Source organism: Notamacropus eugenii, chromosome 2 (assembly GCF_028372415.1).
Source record: "Notamacropus eugenii isolate mMacEug1 chromosome 2, mMacEug1.pri_v2, whole genome shotgun sequence".
Taxonomy (NCBI): Eukaryota; Metazoa; Chordata; class Mammalia; order Diprotodontia; family Macropodidae; genus Notamacropus; species Notamacropus eugenii.
The window spans coordinates 250,551,309-250,574,949 of record NC_092873.1 but is presented as its reverse complement, the minus strand read 5'-3'; the positions used below and the strand labels follow the sequence as shown (position 1 = coordinate 250,574,949).

The 23,641-nt window shown below is 36.1% G+C and overlaps 1 protein-coding gene across 9 annotated transcripts in view; it reads right to left on the bottom strand.

Annotated features, from left to right (window-relative positions):
• Positions 1-23,641, bottom strand: part of ARID1B (AT-rich interaction domain 1B) — a 551,978-nt gene that overhangs the window by 101,524 nt on the left and 426,813 nt on the right. For all 9 annotated transcript variants that reach the window (XM_072643769.1, XM_072643770.1, XM_072643767.1 and 6 more), the window contains one exon: positions 20,518-20,761. In XM_072643769.1, the coding sequence (XP_072499870.1) occupies positions 20,518-20,761 (244 nt within the window). The remainder of the gene's footprint in view (positions 1-20,517; positions 20,762-23,641) is intronic.

Here is a 23,641-nt window from a genome sequence, read left to right as displayed (position 1 = left end):
CACAAGATATGTTTAGCCATGGAAGTCCCTTTACAAGACTATCTGAATTTAACACTAAATATAAAATAAAAAGTGCTTACATTATGGATAAAAAACACTAAGAAATAGAATTCATTTTACACGATGGATTTTTCTTTAAAATAAAAGGACTGGATTCAAGTTTGACTATCCACCTTGCCATACGTCAACTGGTGAGACAGTATGTTGCTACTATGGCACATCCTTAGGCCGTAGGGATCTATAGTCTATTTAGAAACTCTAAGGCATACTACCATCAAATACTGCTTTGTCTTTCTTTTTTTTTAAAGTCACTCAGGAATCAGCTGCAGCAAGGCAGTAAGTGCTTACATTATAATGAACACTTCTGTATGACAGACTGAATTCAGTGACTCAAGACCGTAAACAAACAGTAATTCTATGTTAACACAGGACACTACTACTTTCACTACGTATGCCTGAGGCACTGCTCTTGGAGAGAATATTTCAAATGAAAATAAAAAATGCTTTAGGAAACCTATCCATGAATTTGCAAATTACTACCACAGTCTGGGACATTGCTGGTTGTCCAGCAAAGCTTCCAAGACAGGTATTACTTTCAACACAGCAGTTAATTCCTTTGAGATTTCTTCAAAAGCAGACAAGAGACATTTTCATGGCAAACATGCATGCATTAACCCAGAGTTTTTAACCCACACTTTGCAACCCATCCCCTCCACTCCCCTCCCAACCCATAGTAGTGTCTCTGGCTGTGTGAGAACCTTATTCTCACCAGCAGATATGCAGGCACAGCCCTAGCAGAAGATGAATTTAAAAGCATGTTGTGGGTAAAGGATGGAATTATGGAATTAAAATGAACTATTTCTACGGCCCACATAAATGAGAACTTGGGCCCTCTTGGAATTAAATGAAACGAACACCTAAAACCAAGAATGTTTTTAATGATACTTAGTCCCAAGTAAAATCTTTCAAACAAAGTTTGGTGATTCCACTAAGGGAGAATATTGATATGCACAGAAAAAACACAAAGCTAACAAAAACAACAAAAAAAATACCCATATGATGGAGCTGTAAAATTAAAAGCTAGCTTTGCAAGGGAACCCCACATTTTACTCACCTACATCTGTGGAGATGTGAGTGCATCGGTGTAAAATACAAGACTGAAAACAATGCTATGAGTTAAAACTGAAGTATGAAGACAGCACCCCAAGTCCCTCATTAATCTGGCCACTTTAGCTATGAGAACTTTTTTTCCCAATGACTTTTCAAAATATATCACATTCTAGATAACATTTGGTATAAGACAACGAGAGTGAAGATTCAGGAAGGCCTCTGAGCTGACTCATAGACTTTTGTTCATTTAAAAATCTCAGTGTTTTTTTTCCCTTAACATAAGTGTTTTAAGACCATACTTTCCACTTCATGCAAAGAGCATTTAAGAAGCCAAGTTAAACATCTGAGGGGCACAGAACTGGATTTTTTAGATATGACAGAATGGGGCCAAAGCCGGCAGGGGGACAGATGATGGCCTAATCATCATTTAACTTTGTAACATTTATAATTGCCAAAACATCCGGTAACTAGTCAATCAGACAAATAATGTACTGTATTACTCACAATGGGAGAACTGAGGCACACAGGGGTTTTGTTTTCCTTTAGGTAATGGAAAACAGTGGGAAAAAACTATTTTAAAAAAACACAGCTAGAATCTAGATTCCTTGTGAGCACAGTCTGGGCCTTTCCATTTCCTTTATCATCCAGTAAATCTAAAGTATAAGGATAAATATATAGTAGATAATGAATACTGGAACAATTACTCTGAGAAATATAATTCGAACAGTACGCTGTAACACTTGGCTATAATCAGAACCCGTGCAGCTTGGTCTCATGGTTCTAGGTAAATACTTCTAGTAAATTCAAGTTCCAAGAGTGATTTGCATTTGCAATAAATAAATAAACATAAGAATAAGACACATAAACCCTGACATAAAAATCACAATTTCTCCCCTTCAAAGAAAGCTTAAGTCTACGATGTAGTATATATTAAGTACTTTTGTCTGCATAGTTCTAGGACCTAACCAGTAACTATCTCCCTAACAAAAACTGCTTTTTTCCACTTTTTCCACTTCTTTTCTCTACTCAGTTTGTGACAGACATATGTTTGTTAATGTTAAAAAATGCATTAAAGAATAACTAATGGCAACTTTATCAACCTCCCCCCCTTTAAGTTCAGAAAAAGCAGGAAAATAGCTTTCCTAATGTACAGTCTTTATTATCACTTTTTGTTTTATTTAAATCACAGGCCACCTTCGAGGCCTGGAAGACAGATCTTTTCCATACAGGTAATCATGCTCAAGTCCTGAAGGGAAATATTGTTGCCCTTTGATGAGCTAACACTTGAATTACCAAATTTTGGCCTCTACAGAACAAACAAGCCCAGAAACTGAACCCTTAATGAGGTAGAATTAAAATTGTAGTCTCCTCTTTCTAGCAGAAGTATGTCAGCACCTGAGACAAGGAAAAGCTCATTCTTGCTATCTCTCTCCCCTCTTCAACATCATAAGCACAAGGATTTCTGCTTGATGTGCCTGGGTGGCTCTTTGATTAGTGATTTTAATCAGGTAGATATAGTATAGGTTTCCAATTGGATAGGGCAGAGTTCTTTGCATGAGAACGAGACAATCTGAATGTGTCTAAGTTGTGAGGACATAGAAGGATCTGAGCTCTAATTCAATCGCTATGTATGTGTAAGGTGCTATATGGAATATAAAGATGAGCAGGACAAAGGTCCCTGCTATTAAAAGACTTGATTCTAAGGACCTTTGAAAGAGCCTTCAAAATGTATCCAGATAAGGAAATCCAAAGGCTACTTCAATCGGTACATCACAGGACAGAAAAGACTTTTAAAAAATTTGTCTATTTAGTGGTAAATTTAGTAGTAAAATTGGTGTTGCTTTAACCTTCACAACTTCCTTATGTTGGAAGGCTACATTCCCTTTCTCTTCTACTATAGATCAAAGGTTAATGGTGATCAGATCATGAATTTAGAGATCCCTAATCTCTAGGGGGAACAAAGCCATTGGCAGAGTCCCTTGGATTTGACTTGGAAATCCACCCTCTCTATACTATTCACTTGTCAAGAACGAAAATGAAGACAACTGGCATATGCCCTACTCAAGAATTTCCCCCCAGACTCATATGGACAAGAAACAGTACTATTTATGCTTTATACATCAACAAATGGAGATAATGACAATCCAGAATTCTCTGGCTTCACAAAGGACCGTCTCCCTAAAGGGAGTGAGAATTTGTTCTTTGTCTCCTCACTCCACATTTTAAACATATAATGCTTTCTTTTTGCATAGAGAAAGTTCAAGAGTTCAACAGTTTGACCCATGAATATTCCTATTATCATTGTAAAATTCACAACACTATTTTCTGCTGACAAATTGAGGCATATGAATTCAAAAAAGTTTAAATGAGTTTGCTATAAGTTAAATTACAAAACTGAAAAAAAAAATAAAACTCAGATTTCCTAAAAATCATCTTAGTAAGCCTGCCCTTCAGAATATCAAAGTCAAAACTAGGACCCTCAAAAAGAGACATATTTTATGTACTTGCATTTTATACCTAATTAGTACATAGTTCTTCATATTATTATCACAGAACTTCACATCACCTGCTGGTATACAACTCTCACGGAAAACATAACTTTTCTAAAGAGTAATCTGAAAGCTAAAATTTACAGTGTAAAAGAATTATTAGGGATTTAAAAAAAAACCAGGATTTTTCATGAAGGTAAATTTTCTTTCTTTTTTGTTGGTGGTAGGGAGGCAGGAATGAAGGAGTGGGGCATCCTTGGGAAACATACCTTTTATTCCCCTTGTTAGGAAGTCTATGTTTATGAAATTCCAACAACTGGAAGAAAAGTCATCAACATGATACCACATTCAAGAAGGAGACTAGATATTCAACAATGAGTGGCTACCCATTAAATATCTTCTAATCCCTGCTTTAAGTTTAAGCAAAAGACAGAGGTAGTGGGAACTGAAGAGATCAGGCAGTTTATATTTTTCTCACCAGGACAAATTAATTAAAACAAAACCTAATTTATTCTCCCCTCTTACCCATTCTTCTTCTCCCCAATATTTCTGCTCTAAGATTTTTTTTTTTGTTTGAGAAGCTTAATATTTGGCTGCCTTGTGAAGAAATGGGTACAGTGACAGATGAAAGACTTGTATTCATCGTATAATTCAGAATGGGGGAAAAATCGACTGCTGTGCATTTAAGATTCTAACAACCTTGCAATTTTGTATAGTCGTTTCCCCCACCCGTTCTTTTGAAGAAATCTGCTTTTATTCTGTTAATAACTAACCACAGTTGCAGCAGCATGGATCCGATTAGCAGTTCTTATGGTACAAAGGGGAGAGGGAAAAAAAGCTGTGAACAGGGTTGCCAATTTGTCCACCTGGGCCCCCAGGAGAAAGATTAGATGAGGCGCCTGCCTGCTCCTTTTTTCTCACTTGATCGCTGTTCTATACTGCCTGATAGAGACAGGCCTTTTCAAAGCCAAGTCACTGGCTTTTTTTTTTTTCTTTAATAAAAGTTTCACTTGTCTCCATCTTCTGTCATATATTCCCTGTCTGTGTCTTAACACAGTGTAACTCTATGAAGACAATTGACGTTATGGAAAGAACTGGAAATTATTGTTTAAAAAAACAAGACGAACCAAAAAAACTTCAGAGATTGGGTTTGCAATATTATTTCATGCACATATACGTAAACATACAATCTTAATGGAGTATACACCTAGCCTATATCTGATTTTTTTAATGTAAAAATGCATTAAAAAAAAGCTAAGTAATAATTCAAATCACAAAATGAAATATACTCTATAATTAAATAATCATTAAATTACCTGGACTTCAGACATTTAAATCTAGACATTTCCTCTCAACAATTCTAATTTAGACTTACATAAATTGTTCTACTTTATCAAGAAAACAAAGAACCTGTACAATCTTATTTGGTATCTAAAACTCAATTCCAAAAGTCTGTGATTATGTATAAAATGAAAGCCAGGAGTATACTATAAATCAGAGTTTGAAGACTGGAAAAGAATTCCAAGATTCTTATTGAAATTTCCCATGGTATATCAATTTGTGTGAATAACTATGTTCGATATCTTCTCCATCCACAAACTCTTAAGCAGTAGACAAATATCTGTTCGTTTTAAATTGCTTTGTAAAGGAACTCAATATGGCATGTCACGAAATACTTTTTTGCTAACTATATATAATAGCTATGTAGGAATTCTTTTTTAAAATACATAATCTAGAAACCAATTTCTTTTTAATGACTAGTGGCTTGGTTATAGGGAAAACTTTGACCAGGTGGTCTGGGGTAGTAGTGTCTGAGAAGATGAAGGAAAAAGAGGTGGTGTTTCCAGTGTAAGCCTTTCAAAGGTCAGTTAGAATCTCCACTATATATTGATGGAAGACAACACAATCTTTCTGTAATGACACAATCATATGAGAATGGAAAAGGTACCGTTGGCTAAGTCATAGTTTAAATGTAACCCTGGCATTATCCGTTGATCATCCAAAGAGACTGCGGCACCCAGATGAGCTGCATTAAGAAGGGAATCTACATCCTAACATGCATCCTGAAGTCTCCTATGTGGTTTCTATCCTTGGGTAAGTAAGTTTTGAATGACAATGTGTAATTATAATGAAACTGCTTCATTAATGGAAGTATAGCCTATATGTTTTTAAGTTACTTTCAAATGTAGGGGCATGAAGCATCAAGGTATAAGGAAAAGAAAGGGAACTGAAAGAAGTTGTTTTAAATTTTGACTTTGCTATGTATTTATTAGCTTTGTGACCTTGGCAAGAGATATATATCTCTGGACCTCGATCTCCTCAACCATAAAACAAGGGAGTTTAACTATGATCTCTATAAACTATTTTTAATTTAAATAATATAATATAAATGTATATATGCAAATACACATAAATATTATATGTGTATGAGTATGTTAATATGGACACACACATTAGGTACACATATCTACATATTTATATCTCCTGAAGTCTGAAATATATTGGTTGGCTAATGTTCAAAATGTACTTAAAAAGCCAAATTCAATGATCATCCAGCTCATGCTGACTTCAGCTGTTTTACTAACATGAACATTATCTGGCTAACGTTCTGAACAAATCTTTTGACTGTTTCCTGTAGATTGTTGGTTACTAGCCTCTATTGAAGGTTAAGGTTATTCAGCTAAATAGTACACATTTCTGACATTAACCATAATATTTTTATGGGACATTCTCTATGTATTGATCAGGATCAGAATAATCCTGATATATCAAGTCTAGACAATACGAAGAATTGTCTTAATACTTTTGAGGTACCAGAGAGGGTCTAAAGAGTCAGAGATATAGAGTATCTATAGAAGATATCCTCTCAAATAAGTTCACAGTCAGACACCTCTTTAGAATGTACATTTTCAAGACTGTAAATATTCTAAAATAAGAGGGAGAGAGGTAACTTTGTGAAAAGGAGTTTCCAAAACAGGTGGCAGCAGCAGCAGCAGCAGCAGTGGTAACAAGTAGTAGCAGCGATGGTAGTGGTAGTGGTGTGGTACTAAGAGTAGCAGAAGCAGTAATAATAGTTGTAGTTAAAGTAGTAGTAGTAGTGATGGTGGTGGTGGTGGTGGTGGTGGCGATGGTAGAAGTAGTAGTACTGGTTCTGGTGGTGGTGGCAGTAGCAGTAATATTAATAGCCAACCTTTTCATAGCACTTTAAGGGTTGCAAAGCATTTTATATATGTGATCTCATTTGATTCTCACAATAGCTCTGTGAGATAGGTGCTTTCATTATATCCCCATTTTAGAGAGGCAGAACAAGGTTAAATGATTTGCCCAAGGTCTCACATAGCTAGCAAGTGTCTGAGGAAATATGTGAATTCATGTCTTCCTGACTCCAAGTCCAGCATTCTATCCACTGGACCACCTACCTGCCAGTTCAACTTAGAATGTACAAACTGATTGAGACCATGCTATTTTCTTTGCCAATGAGTTATATGTTTTCAAACTTATCATCTATGAATCTCTTAAACCACCTAATAAATTCAATTTGTTATAACTAATCTACATACTACTTAGACAATGTCTATACTACTGCAAGACAACATATGGCAAAAAAATAAATTCATGAGAAATTCTGGTCAGTGTAGCACCTTAAAATGTTTTTTTTCCTACTCCCTTTTATTTTTTCATTGTTTACTTCAAATTTCTCAATTGTGTACCATTGTGTGTCAGGAGGCTTTTCAAAACATAAGTCTGTCAATGGGACAGGACCCCAACATGTTTTATCATTGAAGCTTGGTTAATAAACAGGCAAGATTCAGAGGTGCTTTGCCATTTGCTATTTTCTTTCAACCCCACAATTCACAGCAGGACTTTAAATATTTTTGTGTTAGAAGCCTCCATACAAGGGCCATGCAGAACTACACAGAGCATGAGATAGAGAAATGATTTTGATTCAGAAACTTTAGATTGCACAGCAGAAGGAAAAGTAAGGCTGAATCTACTACTAGTTTGAATTGACTCTAATTCAGAGATTCAAAGATTAAGTACCTGGTGATTCATGGGCTTCCTCCATCAAACTGCTCCAGGTGAGGTATAGTTTAAAAATGCAGAACTGTAGTCACTCTCCATTTTAAGAGATTATGAAAACAGAGTAAGGAGGAAAAATCACTCAGGTCATCAGTTCAGTAAGTTTATCCTCATTAATTATTTTTCTTTCTGATAACCTTATGATACTACTCTAATTCCATTCCTAAGCTATAGTAAAAAATATATATATATACATGGTGAGAATCCCAGAAGTAACACCTCTATCTGAATGAGCTATGGCTTACTAACAGATTCCTAAATTGAGTTCTGTTTTTATTCACTTAAGAGCAATCCAAAATTGGAGATTGAGAATCAGGTCTGATAGTTTCAATACTATATATTTAGATTTTGTAAATTTCATTTAAAGCAATATCTCTTGATTCTCCTGGGGATGCTCTATTGATGGCAGTGTTGGAACACCACAATCTCAAACAAACCACAACTGTAGGCTACCCAAAGGGAAATGAGAAGTACACAGAGGGTGATAAGAGCTTCAAACTATTTCAAATAACAACTTCTGTTCGTGGAAAACAAACAAAAAAGACAGCAAAAAAAAAACCCCAAAAACAAGTCAAGGATGCCTTTTATTTGGAAAAGAAGGAGAGCTAGTCATGAACAAAGAATAGGAGAGACTAGATGGACAATCAAAGTGCTACACTGATACCTCAGACATCTTAAAAGAACCAGCAGAACTTTAGATTACTGAATTTATCGGGACACATGGAATGAAATAAATGAGTCAACAAAAGAGTAGTGGGTTTCAAACCTGTACCAGTGGAAGGAGAAATCTCTTCTAGAAAGGAGATTTAAAATTACTATGTATTGCAGGTAAATTATGAAAATATGCTTTTTCCTGCAAGAGAAATAGCATGTTTTGGAGCATTACTAGGGGGAAAATGGGAGGGGGGCAGAAAGTCAAGAATATTTTATATGTGATATCATAGCCAGTTCAACTAAGGCAACATTCTATCCAAACTTTTCAGTCACATAAAAAATTTCCTCTTAAATTACTAATATATACCTAAAAGGGTTGAAAACTGTAGTTTGGAAGATCACATATGATTATTAAGAGAATTTCTTATACAAAGTCATATAAAATGACTTAGAAACAGGCCAACAAAAACAGAAAGAGTAGAGACCAAAGCCAGCCAAAGGAATTATGAATTAAGAAAACAAGAAAGGAAACAAGTTTAAGTGAATAATTGGGTGAGTTGGCCTTCTTTAGAAAATCACCTAGCTTATCCAATAACAGTAAATCCCAATCATTGCTTTGGGAGTCCTTGCAACACATTACATTTTTTAATCAACTTAAAAGATTCATTAATTTTGGTCTCCTCAGCAAGGTCACACTCTGAGCATTCAGCTGTGTGCCTTTAATGCAGTTTGCAAGTACAAACGCCTATGTCACTTTCTGTTTGGAAGGGGGAATATCAACATTAACAAACCCTGGTTATATCATTTATAAACATGCAGATGTGGATTATTAAAGATTAATGCATTTTGGGATTGGTGTCGGCATTCCGTTTGTCTCATGCCGAAACCAATTCTGTTCTTCATTAGTCAATGACAACCCACATCACCCTGTTGTGGAAGAGAAATCAAAGGTGCAAGTGTGGGAATTGAGAGTAGGGGATGAAACTGATGACTAAGAGACTTAACGGCTGTAATCAATCAACACATCATCATAATTTCACTTCACAGTTATTTGAGGACAGGGAAATAAACATAATAACTCTCTTAGCAAAAGGCTTTGGTTTCCCCACAAATACTACTCACTACGTTTAGAAAATTTAGTCATCTGGATTAAGACTCTATAATGTAGCCTGTTGGTTGGGAATACTCTGACTGTAACAGGTTACCAGGTGTTAGATTTTGTTTCATCTCAATTTCTAACAATGTTGCCAATAAGTGGATTTCCCCTAGACTAAAATGAACTTGTTGAAGCTTTTGCAATATACTTTCATTTCCATTCTGATTTCTCAGTGAAGAGACACAACAAATCAGTTCAGTGCCAACAGCAACGGAACTGTGGAAGCATGCGACATTGACGCAAGACCTACTGCCAGTTCAATCTTACCGTAAGCTTCGAGCAGTGATAGACCATCCAATTCAAAAATGAAAATAAAAACCAAAGGTGTCTGAAAAGCTTTATTGCATTCCCTGCTGACACCATCAACAGTAACTGATAAGAGGGTATGAATTGCCAGATATACCACGTAAAACCATTAGTCACTGCTAATATTACCAAGCATGAAAAAGGAGAAAAACTATATATTTGTGACACTGGGCATCTCTATGTTTGATTAATGTTTAATTTACAAAAGGTAGGAAAACTGGAAGATTTTAATGAAACAGTAAAAGTAAAACCAACTGGAAATTTAAATTCTACAAAATCTAAATGCTCATTTCTACAGCAGGAGGAAATGGGTCAGAGTGAAAAAAAAAGAAGAAATAAGGAAGAAGAAAAGAAGAAGGCACTTACATATCTTATTCCTGTGACTGTGGACAAGTCACAATTTTAATGGGCCTCAATTTCCTAATCTGTAGAACAGAGTTAATGATATCTGTACTACCTACCTCCCAGGGCTAAGATGATTAAAGTGTTTTAAAGCAGAAGTGTTAAATTTCTGCCTCTCTTACCCTAAAGAATGAAAATATAATTGGTAAATATTTATAAAATTATAATGCAACAGAACTAATGTTAATTTGTAGTTTTATAAGTCAATATGTAGCACCAAGAACCTGTTCTTATTTGAATTTGGCATAATTACTTTAATCCTTAAAGAGATATGACTATGCCAATTGCATGATCAAAAATATTCTCAGTGGTTTCCTTATTATCTCTAGGAGAAATGAAAATTCCTCAGTGGGCCATTCAAAGGTCTCATCAACTTTTCCAGACATTTAAATTTTATTCCTTTTCTTGAGGTATTTATGCTATATACTGGTTAGTGTATGGGACTCGAGAGTCAGGAAGACCTGAACTAAAACCCTGCATTAGACATTTATTAGTTGTGTAATCCTGGGCAAGCGATACTCTTAGCCTCAGTTGTTTTTTTTTTTTAAATCTGTAAAATGGGGATAACAAAATGTTCCTGGGGATATTGTTATATAATTAAATTACTTATACATATAATATGCGTATATACATACACACATACATACACATAAACATATACGTATATTATGTAGTACGTGACTCTCAGGGATGTTGTGAGAATCAAATGAGATAAAGCACATATAAATGTTATAATTAAACCAGACCAATACCGTTTCAGGAACTTTCTAGAGATGAAGAACTAGCTTGATTTTGTCTTTGTATTAATTTCCAGGACATGATACAAGGCTTTGCATATAATAGGTGCCTAATGTTTGCTTTGGGAGATAAAAAATGCTCAAGGACTATCATTTGTGAATAGAATATTTGTAACTATGTAGATAAGAGGATTTGTAGAAAACCACTGAGGAAAAAAATGTTTTTAAATGCTTAAGGAAATCTTTAGATCTGAACCCAGATGGAGGAGTGAAACAATAACAACTCGGATTTTTAATAGTACCAGCATCAAAACTATAGTGTAATACTGTTGTCAGCAATGTGGGCAACTGTCCTCTAGGAGTACTACTGAGACTATCATAGAAGGTAATCAGCTAGCTAGGGCAGCTAAGCGGCCCAGGAGAAAGTGTGGGTGTAGGGCTTGGAGTCAGGAAGACCTGAGTTCAAGTACAGCTTCAGACATCTATGAGCTGTGTGACCATGGACAAGTCACTGCACCCTTTTTGCCTCAGTTTCCTCACTTGTAAAATGAACCATAGAAGGAAATGGCAAACCACCCCAGTATCTTTGCCAAGAATACCCAAAATGAGGTCATTAAAAGTCAGACATGACTAAAAAATGACCAAACAACAAGAAAATAAGTAACAATGAATGATGCTTTGATTTTAAATTTGTACCAATAAAGAAAGGTAAAAGGTTCTGTACCTCAATACTAATGCACCAAATCTATTTAAGAATTTCAATTTCTTCTCCTCTTCCCAAGAAAAAGCATATTGTTGGAAAGCATCAGTTGGAAAGGATGTAAAATTACTCTTATGTGCAGCATGCAAGTAAATGTTTTACTTGTCAGGAAGGAAAATACAGTTTTATCAGTATCCTTGTTTTGCAAAATTGCTAAATTGATTTTGTGTAACACCATGGAATAAAAAACATGGAGAGAGCAACCACATTTGGTGGTGATGCTGTGTGTGTGTGTGTGTGTGTGTGTGTGTGTGTGTGTGTTTTACATTTTCTGCTCAGTTTGCCAATAACCAGCATGCATCATCCTTACAACAAGCTGTTGCAGGATTTTTACCCCTGGTGAAGTCGAAGAAAAATTGATAGATGCCCTAAAATAAGTTTTCTAGGTAGAGTGATCATGCCTGCTGTCAAGTGAAATAAGTCCTGTGATCTAAAGCTATAATATTTAAGATTCCACCAAAGATACAGTGAAAATGAATATATTGAAGACACACTTGCATGTTGAAACCATCTCTCAAATTATCGGGTTTTCAATATAATTCACATACTAGGATTTCATTAGACAGAAAGGAATTCTAATACTAGAACTAAGACTTAACATTTCCAAAAATCAATCTGATAAAAACCTGCTTTCTTCTGATTCCATCATTTCTATCAATGACTTTATCCATTACACCTGACCTGTTTAAAACCTTGCCATTTGTTATCTTTAACTCAGCCTTTGCCCTCACTTCCCACCTCTTAAGCAGCTGCAAGATTTTTTCAGTTTAAGCACAGCTACCATTCTAATTCAGATCCTCACTACTCTTTGCACAGACCACTGCCATCCTCTAAGGAATGTTCCTCTGCCTCTGCTCTCTCCCAATCACAAAGAATCCTTTCACATCACTGACAGGTCAAATACTACTTCTCTGCTCAAAGATCTTCAATAGCTGACTCTTTTCTTCCAAGTTCAGACTTCTGAGTGGCATTTAAGATGCTCAAGTATCCAACACCACCCAATCTTTGCACCCTTCTCATACCTTTTTTTCTCCCTGTCCTGCATGCTGGAATCAAAAGGAATGAACACCTGTGCTTGACTTTCTCTGTGCATAGTACTCCCTATCCCTGAAACATCCGTATATTCTCATTCCAACCAGCTGAAATCCTAACTACTTCAAGGCTAACTTAAATGCCATCATCCTGAGGGCAGTCTTATGTAATAGAATGAGTCCTGGGCTTGAATAAGGAGCCTTGCATTCAAGTCTCATCTCCCATCTTTGAAACGTACAAGATGTGTGACCATGGACAAGTCAGCTAAATTCTTGGAAAAATGGGGATAACACTTGGACTATCCACCTCTCTCAGGGCTACTGAAGATGTTTTGTAAATCTCAAAATTCTCTGACATGCTAGATGTTATTTTATTACATTGTACACAACTTGAATTTTATTATTGCAAAGGCTTCCTTGAGGCCCTCAATCAATAACAATCCTTTTATCTTCTGGCCTCACAAAACACTCTGCTTCCATCTCTTTTATATGCTTTTTTTTTTTTTTGGTAATTTCTATTTGTATCATATCCCCATGTTAAACAACAACCACCAACATGAAAGTATTTTGCTCCAATTACTAATACATTTCTCTGCATACCATAAGCAAGGTATATAGATGGCTGGTTGACTTAAAATGGGCCTCAGAAGTTATCTTGCAGAAACCTATCCTATAAAATAGGATTAGTTAGTCTCCAGTGCTTAGTTTCACTCGTTAGTCTCCAGTGGAAAACTCCCAATGATATTGACAATTCAAGGTAACTCACTTTACCCTTAGCAAAATCTTCCTTTTACTGACTGGAAGTTTACCTCATTCTTACTTTTAACTCATTGCTCCTATCTCTGATTTCCCTTACTAAACAAAATAAGCCATTCCTTCATTTCCATGAGAAAACCCTTCATATACCTAATCATATTTCCTTCTAAACATCACCAAATCTTTTGGTCACTTCTCATGACAAAATTTGGCTTTCTCTCAAATCTGAGTTGCCTTTGGCTGGATGCACTAGTTCATCAATGTCTCTATTACAATTTGACTCCCAGGCATATACTCGGTACATAAGCAGTCTGGCAAAAGCAGAATATGACTGTATCCTTTGTTTGTGGGCAGAAACATCTATTAAGGGACATAGCCCAGTGAGCTCTTCTTAGAGGGGTAGAGTGGTGGTGGTGGGGCCTACGGATTCATGGGGGAATCTAGGTGGGGAGAGTATGGGACACGGAGCACAAAGAAGTTCAGATTCCGCTTCAGACATTTAGTAATTGTGTGATCCTAGGCAAGTCACGTAAACTCCATTTCCTCACCTGTAAAAATGGGAAAAATAATAGCATCTACCTTCCAAGTGTTGGGAGGATCAAGAGAGATAATGTTTGTAAAGCCTTTTGCAAATGCTGAAGTGCTATAAATACCAGCTATCATCACTACATTTAGATATGAAAAAACGAAAACCCCTATATCTTTCTCACACAAAGAACTTTGAGCCATGTACAGAATGACCTATCCAATTAGGGAGAATGGAGCTCTAAACATTAAAAAAATCTAGGTCTACAAATGTCTTTAAAAAAAAAAAAAAAAAAAGGAAACTGATTTGTAACAATCATTCTTCATCTTATAAGCACTAACCTTGACAAATTAGACCAGGAACTATCATTTCCTATCACCTAAAAACCTTCCTGTTCACTTTGGCCTATGACTGACTCTTAACTGCTATTCATTTTTCTCTTTTCCATTAAGCATCTTTCCAGTGCCCGCTTGTCTGAATGTCAAATTAACCAAGAGAATTAGCTTTATAACCAGACTCTTCTTGTTTGTATCTGTAGCTATATCAGTGTATGTTGTCATTTATTTAACCCTCACTTGTTAAAAAAAAAAAGTTTTAAAAAAAGATTAGTGCTGAACGGAAAGATCGTTAAAACAGAAGTGATGCTCACAATGTGGCACATAATGCTCTCCTCAGTTCAAGTTGGTGGCATCTAAGATTTTTCTAAGGGTGATAAAGAAAATCATGACCAGCTAGCATGCTGACTCTGTTTCTCTCACAATCCAGGAATTGATCAGTCAGTAAAGCTTTTGACAGACAAATTTAGTGTAAAGTAACTGGAGGTATCATTTTTGGCAAAGTCATTATAATGGGGATAAGAACATTTGGTGTCTATAATATTTTAGTTTGAGAAAAGGGCAAAGAAGCTGAAATGTTTTGGAAACTGCAGGGAGTACAAGAATGGAACTTCATCCTTTATCCTATGTATTTATAATGTATATAGATCCCAGGACAGGGGGAGAGGAAGAGGCACTTGCCCAAGTCCAACTAAGATTGGTGCAAAAATTAAACAGGCCTCAGAAAGAGCAAAGGCTGACATCATCTCTTTTTTTTCTTCAGGGTTCCTACATCGTTCATGATAGTATCCTCATTTCTTGTTCACCCACAATTCATTAATCTACTCTGATAGCTGTTTCCCAATCATTAAGTCACAGAAAGGAATATAGGGAATGCAATGATCTTTCAAAAAAAAAAAAAAATGAAAGAATCAAAGAGGAAAACATGTAAAACTTTTAAAAACTTGGGTTTTCTTCTATTCTCCACGCTGGAAAAAAATGTGTTTTATGTATAACTATAAAGATATTATGTACAGAATGCAGATTTGTCATATGAGATTAAGTAATAAAACAGTGCACTTTCGATGATGTCAGGGAACATGATGTTTCTGATTAGTCTCTAGGCTCAATCACTATTTAATGCATGTATGGGCAGAATAGGTACAATACAAAGTAAGCATTTGATAACTGTGATACATGATATCTACACTTTTAAAAAAAAATAAGCAATGGTCACTGAATCTTCTAGTTTCAGAAAAAAAAATGCTTATTTCCATCTGAAATGTGATTTGATGCTAATGCCAAAAGCTAAGAGGCAAAAAAAAAGAGGCAAGGGAATAAAATATTTTTGGGAAACAACAGAAAATCCATAAGGTCGTTACTTCCTATCACTAACACATTTGACGAATTATCAAGAATAGTTTAAAATTCATTTAGATTTTAAAAAGAAAATTGGTGGGAGAATCTCTAAAAAAATCCTCTTGGACATTTATGGGTTAATACTTGCCAGGCCCATCAGCAATCTCCCACAGTACTCTCTCCTTTCTTAATATTTAAACACTGTTGCTGCTTACATGGCACAGGAAAAAAAAAAGCTGACAAAAGCCTTTGGCCAATAAAATAAAAATAAAAAAATTGTTGGGCTTATTTACATTTTTGCTTTGTTAGTAAACTGGAACGGTTGGCACAGGAGGCAAGACAAGTGAAATTAACATCCACTAAATCTTCTGGCAAGAGCAGCGCATTTTGATGTGCTGTGTCAGCTTCTACAAGGGTGATAGGTAGAATGAGGCACAGGGTAAGACAGACCCACACCAAATAAAAGGCAGCCACGGCTCCTGCTCCTTAACAAAAAACAATCAAAGAGACCTGGACTGCAACATGAGAAGCAGCAAAAAAGTTAAGGAAGAAATTAATTTTTTTTTTTACAAAGAAACCAATGCTTGGCAGCCATACATTGCAGAAATGACTGCTTAATTTAATTAAGCACATTTTCTTCAACTACAACTCTAATAAGGAGTGCTGGGTGTGGAGGAGTAGGGAAGTTGTAGCTTCCATTCCCACATGGAACTTCACCAATATGAGGAGGGGGATTAAGAGAAGGGGGGGAAGAGGAGAAAAAAAAAAAACCCAAGTGAATTCAAGAATTTGCTACCACACGGCACTGTGAAGCCAGTATTTCCATTCTTAAATATATGTGTAAATTAAACATCAGAAGCAGATTTCTGTACCTCCCCCAACTATAGATGGCTACAATGCTGGAACCAGTAACGTGCAAACAAAGGCAGCTGATCCATGTGGCTACTTACCATAGAAAATCTCCATCCTGCTTTTCAAAAGGAATGCAGGAAGGAAATGCCCCACTGAGTTAGGGATATGCCAGTGCCAATGTTATGCAAGTGCATCGTGGTAGCAATTCCCATGAAACTTGAAATGTTTGTCAGAAAGCAAAATAGGAGGGCAAATTTGCAGTGGGTGGAGAAACAGTTTAAAGAGCCACTGAACAGAATCAGACATTTGGGAGGCTTTATTGTAGGTGGTTTATCTACCTTTGTGATGTTTCTCATTAGTTGTCAATTTTATTTACCCGGAGCAGAGATGGAGAAAATGTGGTTCTTTTCCAAAAAACCCTGGGAAAGCAACACCTTTATTCATGCAGTCTTCCCAGCAAGAATCCCCTCCAATATTTTGGCTTTTCCTCATCACGGCTATCAGCTACATAACAGCTGCTCATTTTACAATGACTTGCTGGAGAGACAATGATTGAAAGAGCCAATCTGTGTCACATGGAGAGGGTATAGCAAGATATAGCAGGAGGTAATGGGACAGAAGTGAGGTCAGAAAAAACAAAATCGAAGTGGAGGTGGCTATGTGTGCTAGGGATAAGGAACACAGAGGAAGAAAGTGGAAAGAGAATAAAGCAGGAGAAACTAACCAAATGTTTATGAAGCTGCACGTTACATAAATATCTGGTCTCTAGATTATAATTTTCACTTTATTAATGAAAAATTATGACCCTGTTTGTTTTAGTATGTAACAATGAAGACATAAGATGTAGAAGTGGGAGAACAAAAATACTTCTAAGTTAGTCTAATCAGATTGATTTGAGAATTTCATAGGGTAGATTTCATTTCCATGTATTCCAACATTTTGGGGACTAGCAAGGAGAAGGATAGAGGAACTACACAGAAAAAAACCTGAATAGGAATGAGGTTACTCTGAGATAAGGGAAGTGTGAAGGTGCTAAGAATATCTTCAGTTTTTGGTGGTGGCGTTTGGACCTGAGATTTTATCAGTGTATAGAGCGCCATGTGTAACTGGAATCTCCTTCCACTGATGGAGTCTGGCAACTCCTCTGAAAGAGTTGCATGGGAAGGCACAGAAAGAATGAATGGTTGGCCCAAGGTCAGCTAGTTAACTAGTTCATCAGAGTCAGGACAGAAGCTGAGCTCTACTGACTCCAAAACTGGCTCTCTATCCATAATACCTCATTGTGTCTCCATATTACTAATACCAATCAAATACAATTACTATTCTTAAAATATCTGAAACAGAGATTTCCTTTATAGTTTCAACAATTTCAGGTTGGTGGTTACTATACAGCTTCAACTTGACTTTTAGTACTGACAAAGTGGTGAGTTAATAAATATCTCAAATGTTTTTCAACACTTATAAAGCTTTCTCTCCTAACTTGGTTACAAATACATTCTTTGTCATATTCTTTTCTAGACAATTGCTATGTGAAATTTAATTGCTGTAGTATCTTGGCCTCTTATTTCCAACTTAAAAGAGAAGTAAACTATATGGAAAATACTTAATATTCTTTGCACTTCTGCAGGACACACAGCATACAGAACAAGTTTTGATATAAAGAGAAAAAAACCCTAAAGTACACACTACCTTCCAATAAAAGTCCCTCGGTATCTAGAACTAGAGTTTACCTGCTAATAGCTGTCAATCACAGAATGTAAGATGCTTTGGATTTTTGTAACACTTTAAAAAAAATTCAATATGATACCTTGAGCCCACTAAGATAGAGATTTTAAGAATTCAAGAATTTACTTGAAATGCTATGCTTTTCATCAAAAAATATGAAATGAAGCACTTCCTACCTGACTTTCAACATTCACAAAATTTCGAATCAGGGCTTACTTCTGTCACAACACAGATGTGAAGCTTAGAAGGACACATGTTGTGGAGAAATAAAGAATCCACAACGGTCTTGCATTTCAAAAGAACAAAACTCAAAGAAGAAGTGAAATTCTCTTAAAAGCAGTAAGAAGATGCCTCATCCTGGTGAGGAGGTGACCCTAGGAAAACCAGGAGACTTTTTGGAGAGGCTGGTCTGACAGAAAGTTATAGCCCAGTGTGAGGGAATTTTTGGCCACAGAAACACTCAAAGACCGTCTTCAAAGCTATGGTATGCAAGGCTGCAGCCACTTCAGGTAGTGGAGTGATCCTCACACTGAGGAAGTCGCAGATGACGGAAATGCTGTCACTATTTTTGAAATAGCATTGGCCAAGATAGGAGACTTTCTATCAAATAAACTTTTCCAGAAATGCAGCTCCAATCTTAGAAATCACAAGGACCTGGTTTCCTGATCTCACGTAGAGTTCTATCACGATAATAAAAGATGCCTACTGGCAGCTTATTAATGGATTGGCTGTTCAATAACTACCCTCCTTTAAAAAAAAATCACTTAGACACTTAGGAAAATTAACTTTGTTATAGATTTTCCTATCTAGTGTTTAGCTATGATAAAACTCTATGCCAGATCCTTTGTCAAAAAAAAAGGTCTTGGAGAACTTTTTTTTCTAAGTGCCGAATTTAATGTTATAGAAATCAATAACCAATGAGTGAAAAGTATAGAAGGAATTTTTTAAAAAGGATATGAAAAAATATGTCTTATATGAAGATGGATGCAAAACATTAATGGTTATACTCACTGAAAATGGAACTTTAAAAATTAAGCAATTAAGACAGTTATCTACCCTAAGTGTCATTTGGGTCACTCCTCTGTATAACCTGATTTTGAGTTTTTCAAGACTTTTTTTTTTTTGGAACATAAAATCATAAAAAATAAATATCCTAAGAAACTAAAAAAATGAAATATGGTCAGAGATTTGAAGGTGGTAGCATTCCTGTAACTACATCATTATTAGAAAGTAGCCACCACTCAAAGATGTATACTGCTTTGTAGGAAAAGAAGCATGGAAATGGAACTATTAAAAACAATAAGACTTAAGATGTACTCATTAGCATCTATCAGGAAATTCAAAAAACAACCAGTGTCAAGTTCAGAAGAGGAAGCAAGCATGTTCCATCGTATCTACCTACATCACTTTGGTCAAGGTAATACATGTACAGAAAATGTCTAATTTACAGCTGATAATAATGAAGCCTCCATTTAAACCATATGTATCTTGAATGTACACATAGTTCTTTCCATGTTGTCTCACTGGAATGTGAGTTTCTTAAAGGTAGGGACCCTGTTTTTGACTTTCTTTCCTAAGTGTTTAACACAGTGCTTGACAAAGAGTAAGCACTCACTAAATGCTCATTGACCGTCTGATTAAAAAAAAAAACTGGTACAGGTAACTACTAAAGGAGAATAGGTTGTTAGGTGTATAAAATGAATAATAAAATAACTGCATTTATAAGAAGCTGCATACATACTAACAAGTGTAAGATGGGTAGTACTACACATTGGAAAGCACTCTCAAAAATACTGCAATGAATGAATTAACATACTACTATAAGCATGAATTTATAAGATTTTTGAAAATAACACAACATTATGTACTGAGATAGTCATAAAAACAAACCCAATGGTTAACATCTGGAATTTGCTGATATAAGTGTTCTGATTCAGCATAAACACTGTAAAGGTGTATGTAGGCAAAAATGAAGATTATTTAGCTTTGGCAGAGCAAACAAACATGGAAACTGAGGAACAATAAAGAATGAAATCATTTAACTCAATTACTGTAGGGGGGATTGTCTTTGAATGACTATTAGAGATATTTTGGAACTGGGCATTTACAACATTTGGGTGACAATTCCTCTCATACCACTGGGACATTTTGATCCCCATAATAGATTACTATCAAGTACTTCATTGATGGGAATCTAATTGTTCATTAAAATCAGATCTAGCTTTGCTATCCAAGTTAAATCACAATAAATCAGTAATACCTGGAATACTCGCAGGAGAAATTGGGCCCGATCTTGACTGGTTGCTCCCAACAGGAGAGCCGACAGGGGAAGGTGATGGGCCCCCTGGGATACTGGAAAGATGGGGGGAAGCATGAGGAGAGAAGGGTGACTGTGCAGGATTGCTCTGATCCCCTTGGCTGCTAGTGGAGCCTGATGCACTCACTGCTGAACTCAATGTTGCTTCTGTTCCTGTGGGCAGGTCATCAATGGAGCCAGATAAGTCCTGGGTAGAGGGGCAAAGAGAAAAAATATGTATTAAGGTAGTCCAACACCGCTGGTTCAGTGCCCAATCCAAATTCACCTACAGAATTCACACCTACTACAGATTTTTATAAAAGCAGTCATCCAAAGCATGGCTACTTTGTCAACTAAAGATATTAACAGCTCTCATGAGCTACATCATTAAGAATGTGGCCATTTCTTTCAAAGTGAGCTAAATCACCCTTATTCTAGGAACCACCTTCAAGTAGAATTGCTCTTTGAGTACTGAGTATAATAAACCAGCTCAATTTTCAGAGACAGCATTACACGGCACTTGGCATGTTTAACCATCTTTACTGGTTGGGTAGAGGGAGTTAATAATACCAATGTAACAAAGGATAGCGTTTAGCTTAAAAACTGTGGACTGAGAACACCATTATTTTGGCATGACATCCTCTGATTTTCAAATTAAGAGAAGAGAATAGGCAAATAAATGCATAAATACAGATATATAAGAATAATGAAAAACTTTGATTAAGTTTTGAGATTTCTGAGCTTTTCAAAACTGGACTCTGGCCACACCTTTCCAGGCTTATTCTGTGTCATTCCTTTTCATTTACGCTATGTTCCAAGCTAAGTGGCTTCTTAAAGATCTTTGGATGTGATCTTCAACCTCCTGTTTTTGTGCTTCTGCACAGACTGTACCCGTGGCCTGTAATAAAATCCCTTCCTTCCCTCCACTCTTAGGGACATTGACTTCCTTCCAAGTTCAGTGAGAGCTTCCTCATACACAAGACATTTTTTCATCCCCACAGATGCCAGTGATTCCCAGATCCCCAAGCACCTAGCACAGAAGTCACTGGATAAATGCTTGTTGGTTGATTGAGTGGAAAGATGAGAACTTCTGAACATTTTAAAACTGCTTACGAGATGGTATTATGATTATGTGTGAAATCAACACATGTATTTTGAAGCTCCTGCTTCACTCTTACTGAAGCCCAAATCACTGCAAGTCAATTCAGATTCATAGCACTATTCTGACCACCTTCTTTTCTTAGATCAGCATTGCATGTGATCACAGTGTTAAAAAGAATAATAAGCAGATCAATTGCTTTTGTAAAATCAAAATGGTATTGTGATAAATACCACCAGAAAGAAAGGCTGTGTATAACAAAGGTATTAGTATATGGATGAAAACAAACTGGACTGAAATTTATGAAATCCATTTTCTAAACAATCCGTAACTTCTCTAGTTTGGTACCATTCAACAATTGGAACAAAATCACTGTGTACACTTTAGGTGGGAAAATGAAAGCAGAATAATCAATGGTTTTGTTTTTGTTATTAAGTATCCTTCAACTTACTTCTCCCCATTTCAAAGCTAACTAAATCAAAACCATCTGAATTCTCAGGCTACCCAACAAAATAAATCTAGAGGAGAAAGGAAGGGTGTGTAAAAGTTAGATACCATTTATTTTCCCCATATTATGAGGTCAATATACTTCTTTTAACTTGCTAATTAGCTACCCTAGAGACTAAGCACCAGTTCTGTTCTGTCTCTAGGACATGATGACTAGTAAGTAAAGTAACTGTTAGCAATTCATTCATTGAAAGAAAAAAGATCCATTAAAACAAAACAACTATGATGTCCCAAGAGTTCTTTGTAATGAGTTTTTACTTATATTTTATTTATGGACTTGAAAGTTTTAATTTCTTACAATACACAGTTCTGGAGAAATAAACCAGTCTTGTTATGGTATATGAAGTGTGCACACAAAAGAGTTTTCATTTAAATTACTAAGCACTTCACTGAGAGTTAAAATTTTGACTGTTTGTGGCTTTGAAAGATCCCTTAGTGTACTCTTTAAGAAAGATCTTAACTTTTGTAATATGGCAAAGCTTTAATATTCTGCCTAGCTTAATTAATTTCTCGCTAAAAGTGCCTGTACATTCTTTGTGTTGTTCCTATTGACTCCATGAACCCATTTAGGGTTTTCTAGGCAAAGACACTAGGGTGGTTTGCCATTTCCTTCTCCAGATGAGGAACTGTGACAAACAGGGTTAAGTGACTTGCCCAAATTCATACAACTAGTAATTGTCATGGCCTGGATTTTAATTGAAGTCCTCCTCCTGTCTACAGGGCTGGCACTTTATCCACAGTGCCACCTAGCTGGTCCATGTATTTGTGTTTGCAATGAAATCCAAGTTTATGTAGCTTCAAACTAATATAAAGTATTGTACCTCTGATACCAATGGGTAAATTTTACATGCAGTCTTGTCAATAATTCACATTTGTATAACTGCTTAACTCTTACAAAGGTCTTTCCTCAAGCAACAATTTGTGGGATTGGGTAGTTAAAGTGTTATTTTTCCAAACTCTCTGGATTCTGCCAATACTGTTCCTCCCCTAGTCAGCTTCTAGTGATTCAGAGTTAGGAATGGATGACGGGCAAAGGGAAGGTACATTATTATAGCCATAGAAACTTCTACCTTTTTAGTTCTAGGTCCTCCCACTATGGCCAAAATGGAACAAATTAAGCCCTTTTCCTACAGGGTAAACCTTCAAATATTTGACGGTATCTATCACGTGCCTCCTATATGCATTTAACCAAGTTAAAACATGTGAAATTTCTTCAGCCAATCCTCATTAGCAATGATTATAAATCTTGTTACCATGTACTCAAGACTGTAGCTTGTCAATACTGTAATATCCATAAAATGAGATATGCAAAATGGGACACAGTATAGCAGATGTGGTCAAGTGACAATACATAAGGGAATCAATTCAAATTATAAAAGCATTTAAGGGAAGAATGGGAAAGAGAGATTGAGAGAAGGAAGGTGGAAGGGGGAGGAAGGAAGAGAGAAAGGACAGAGGAGAGACTGTGTTAATGAGATGGGA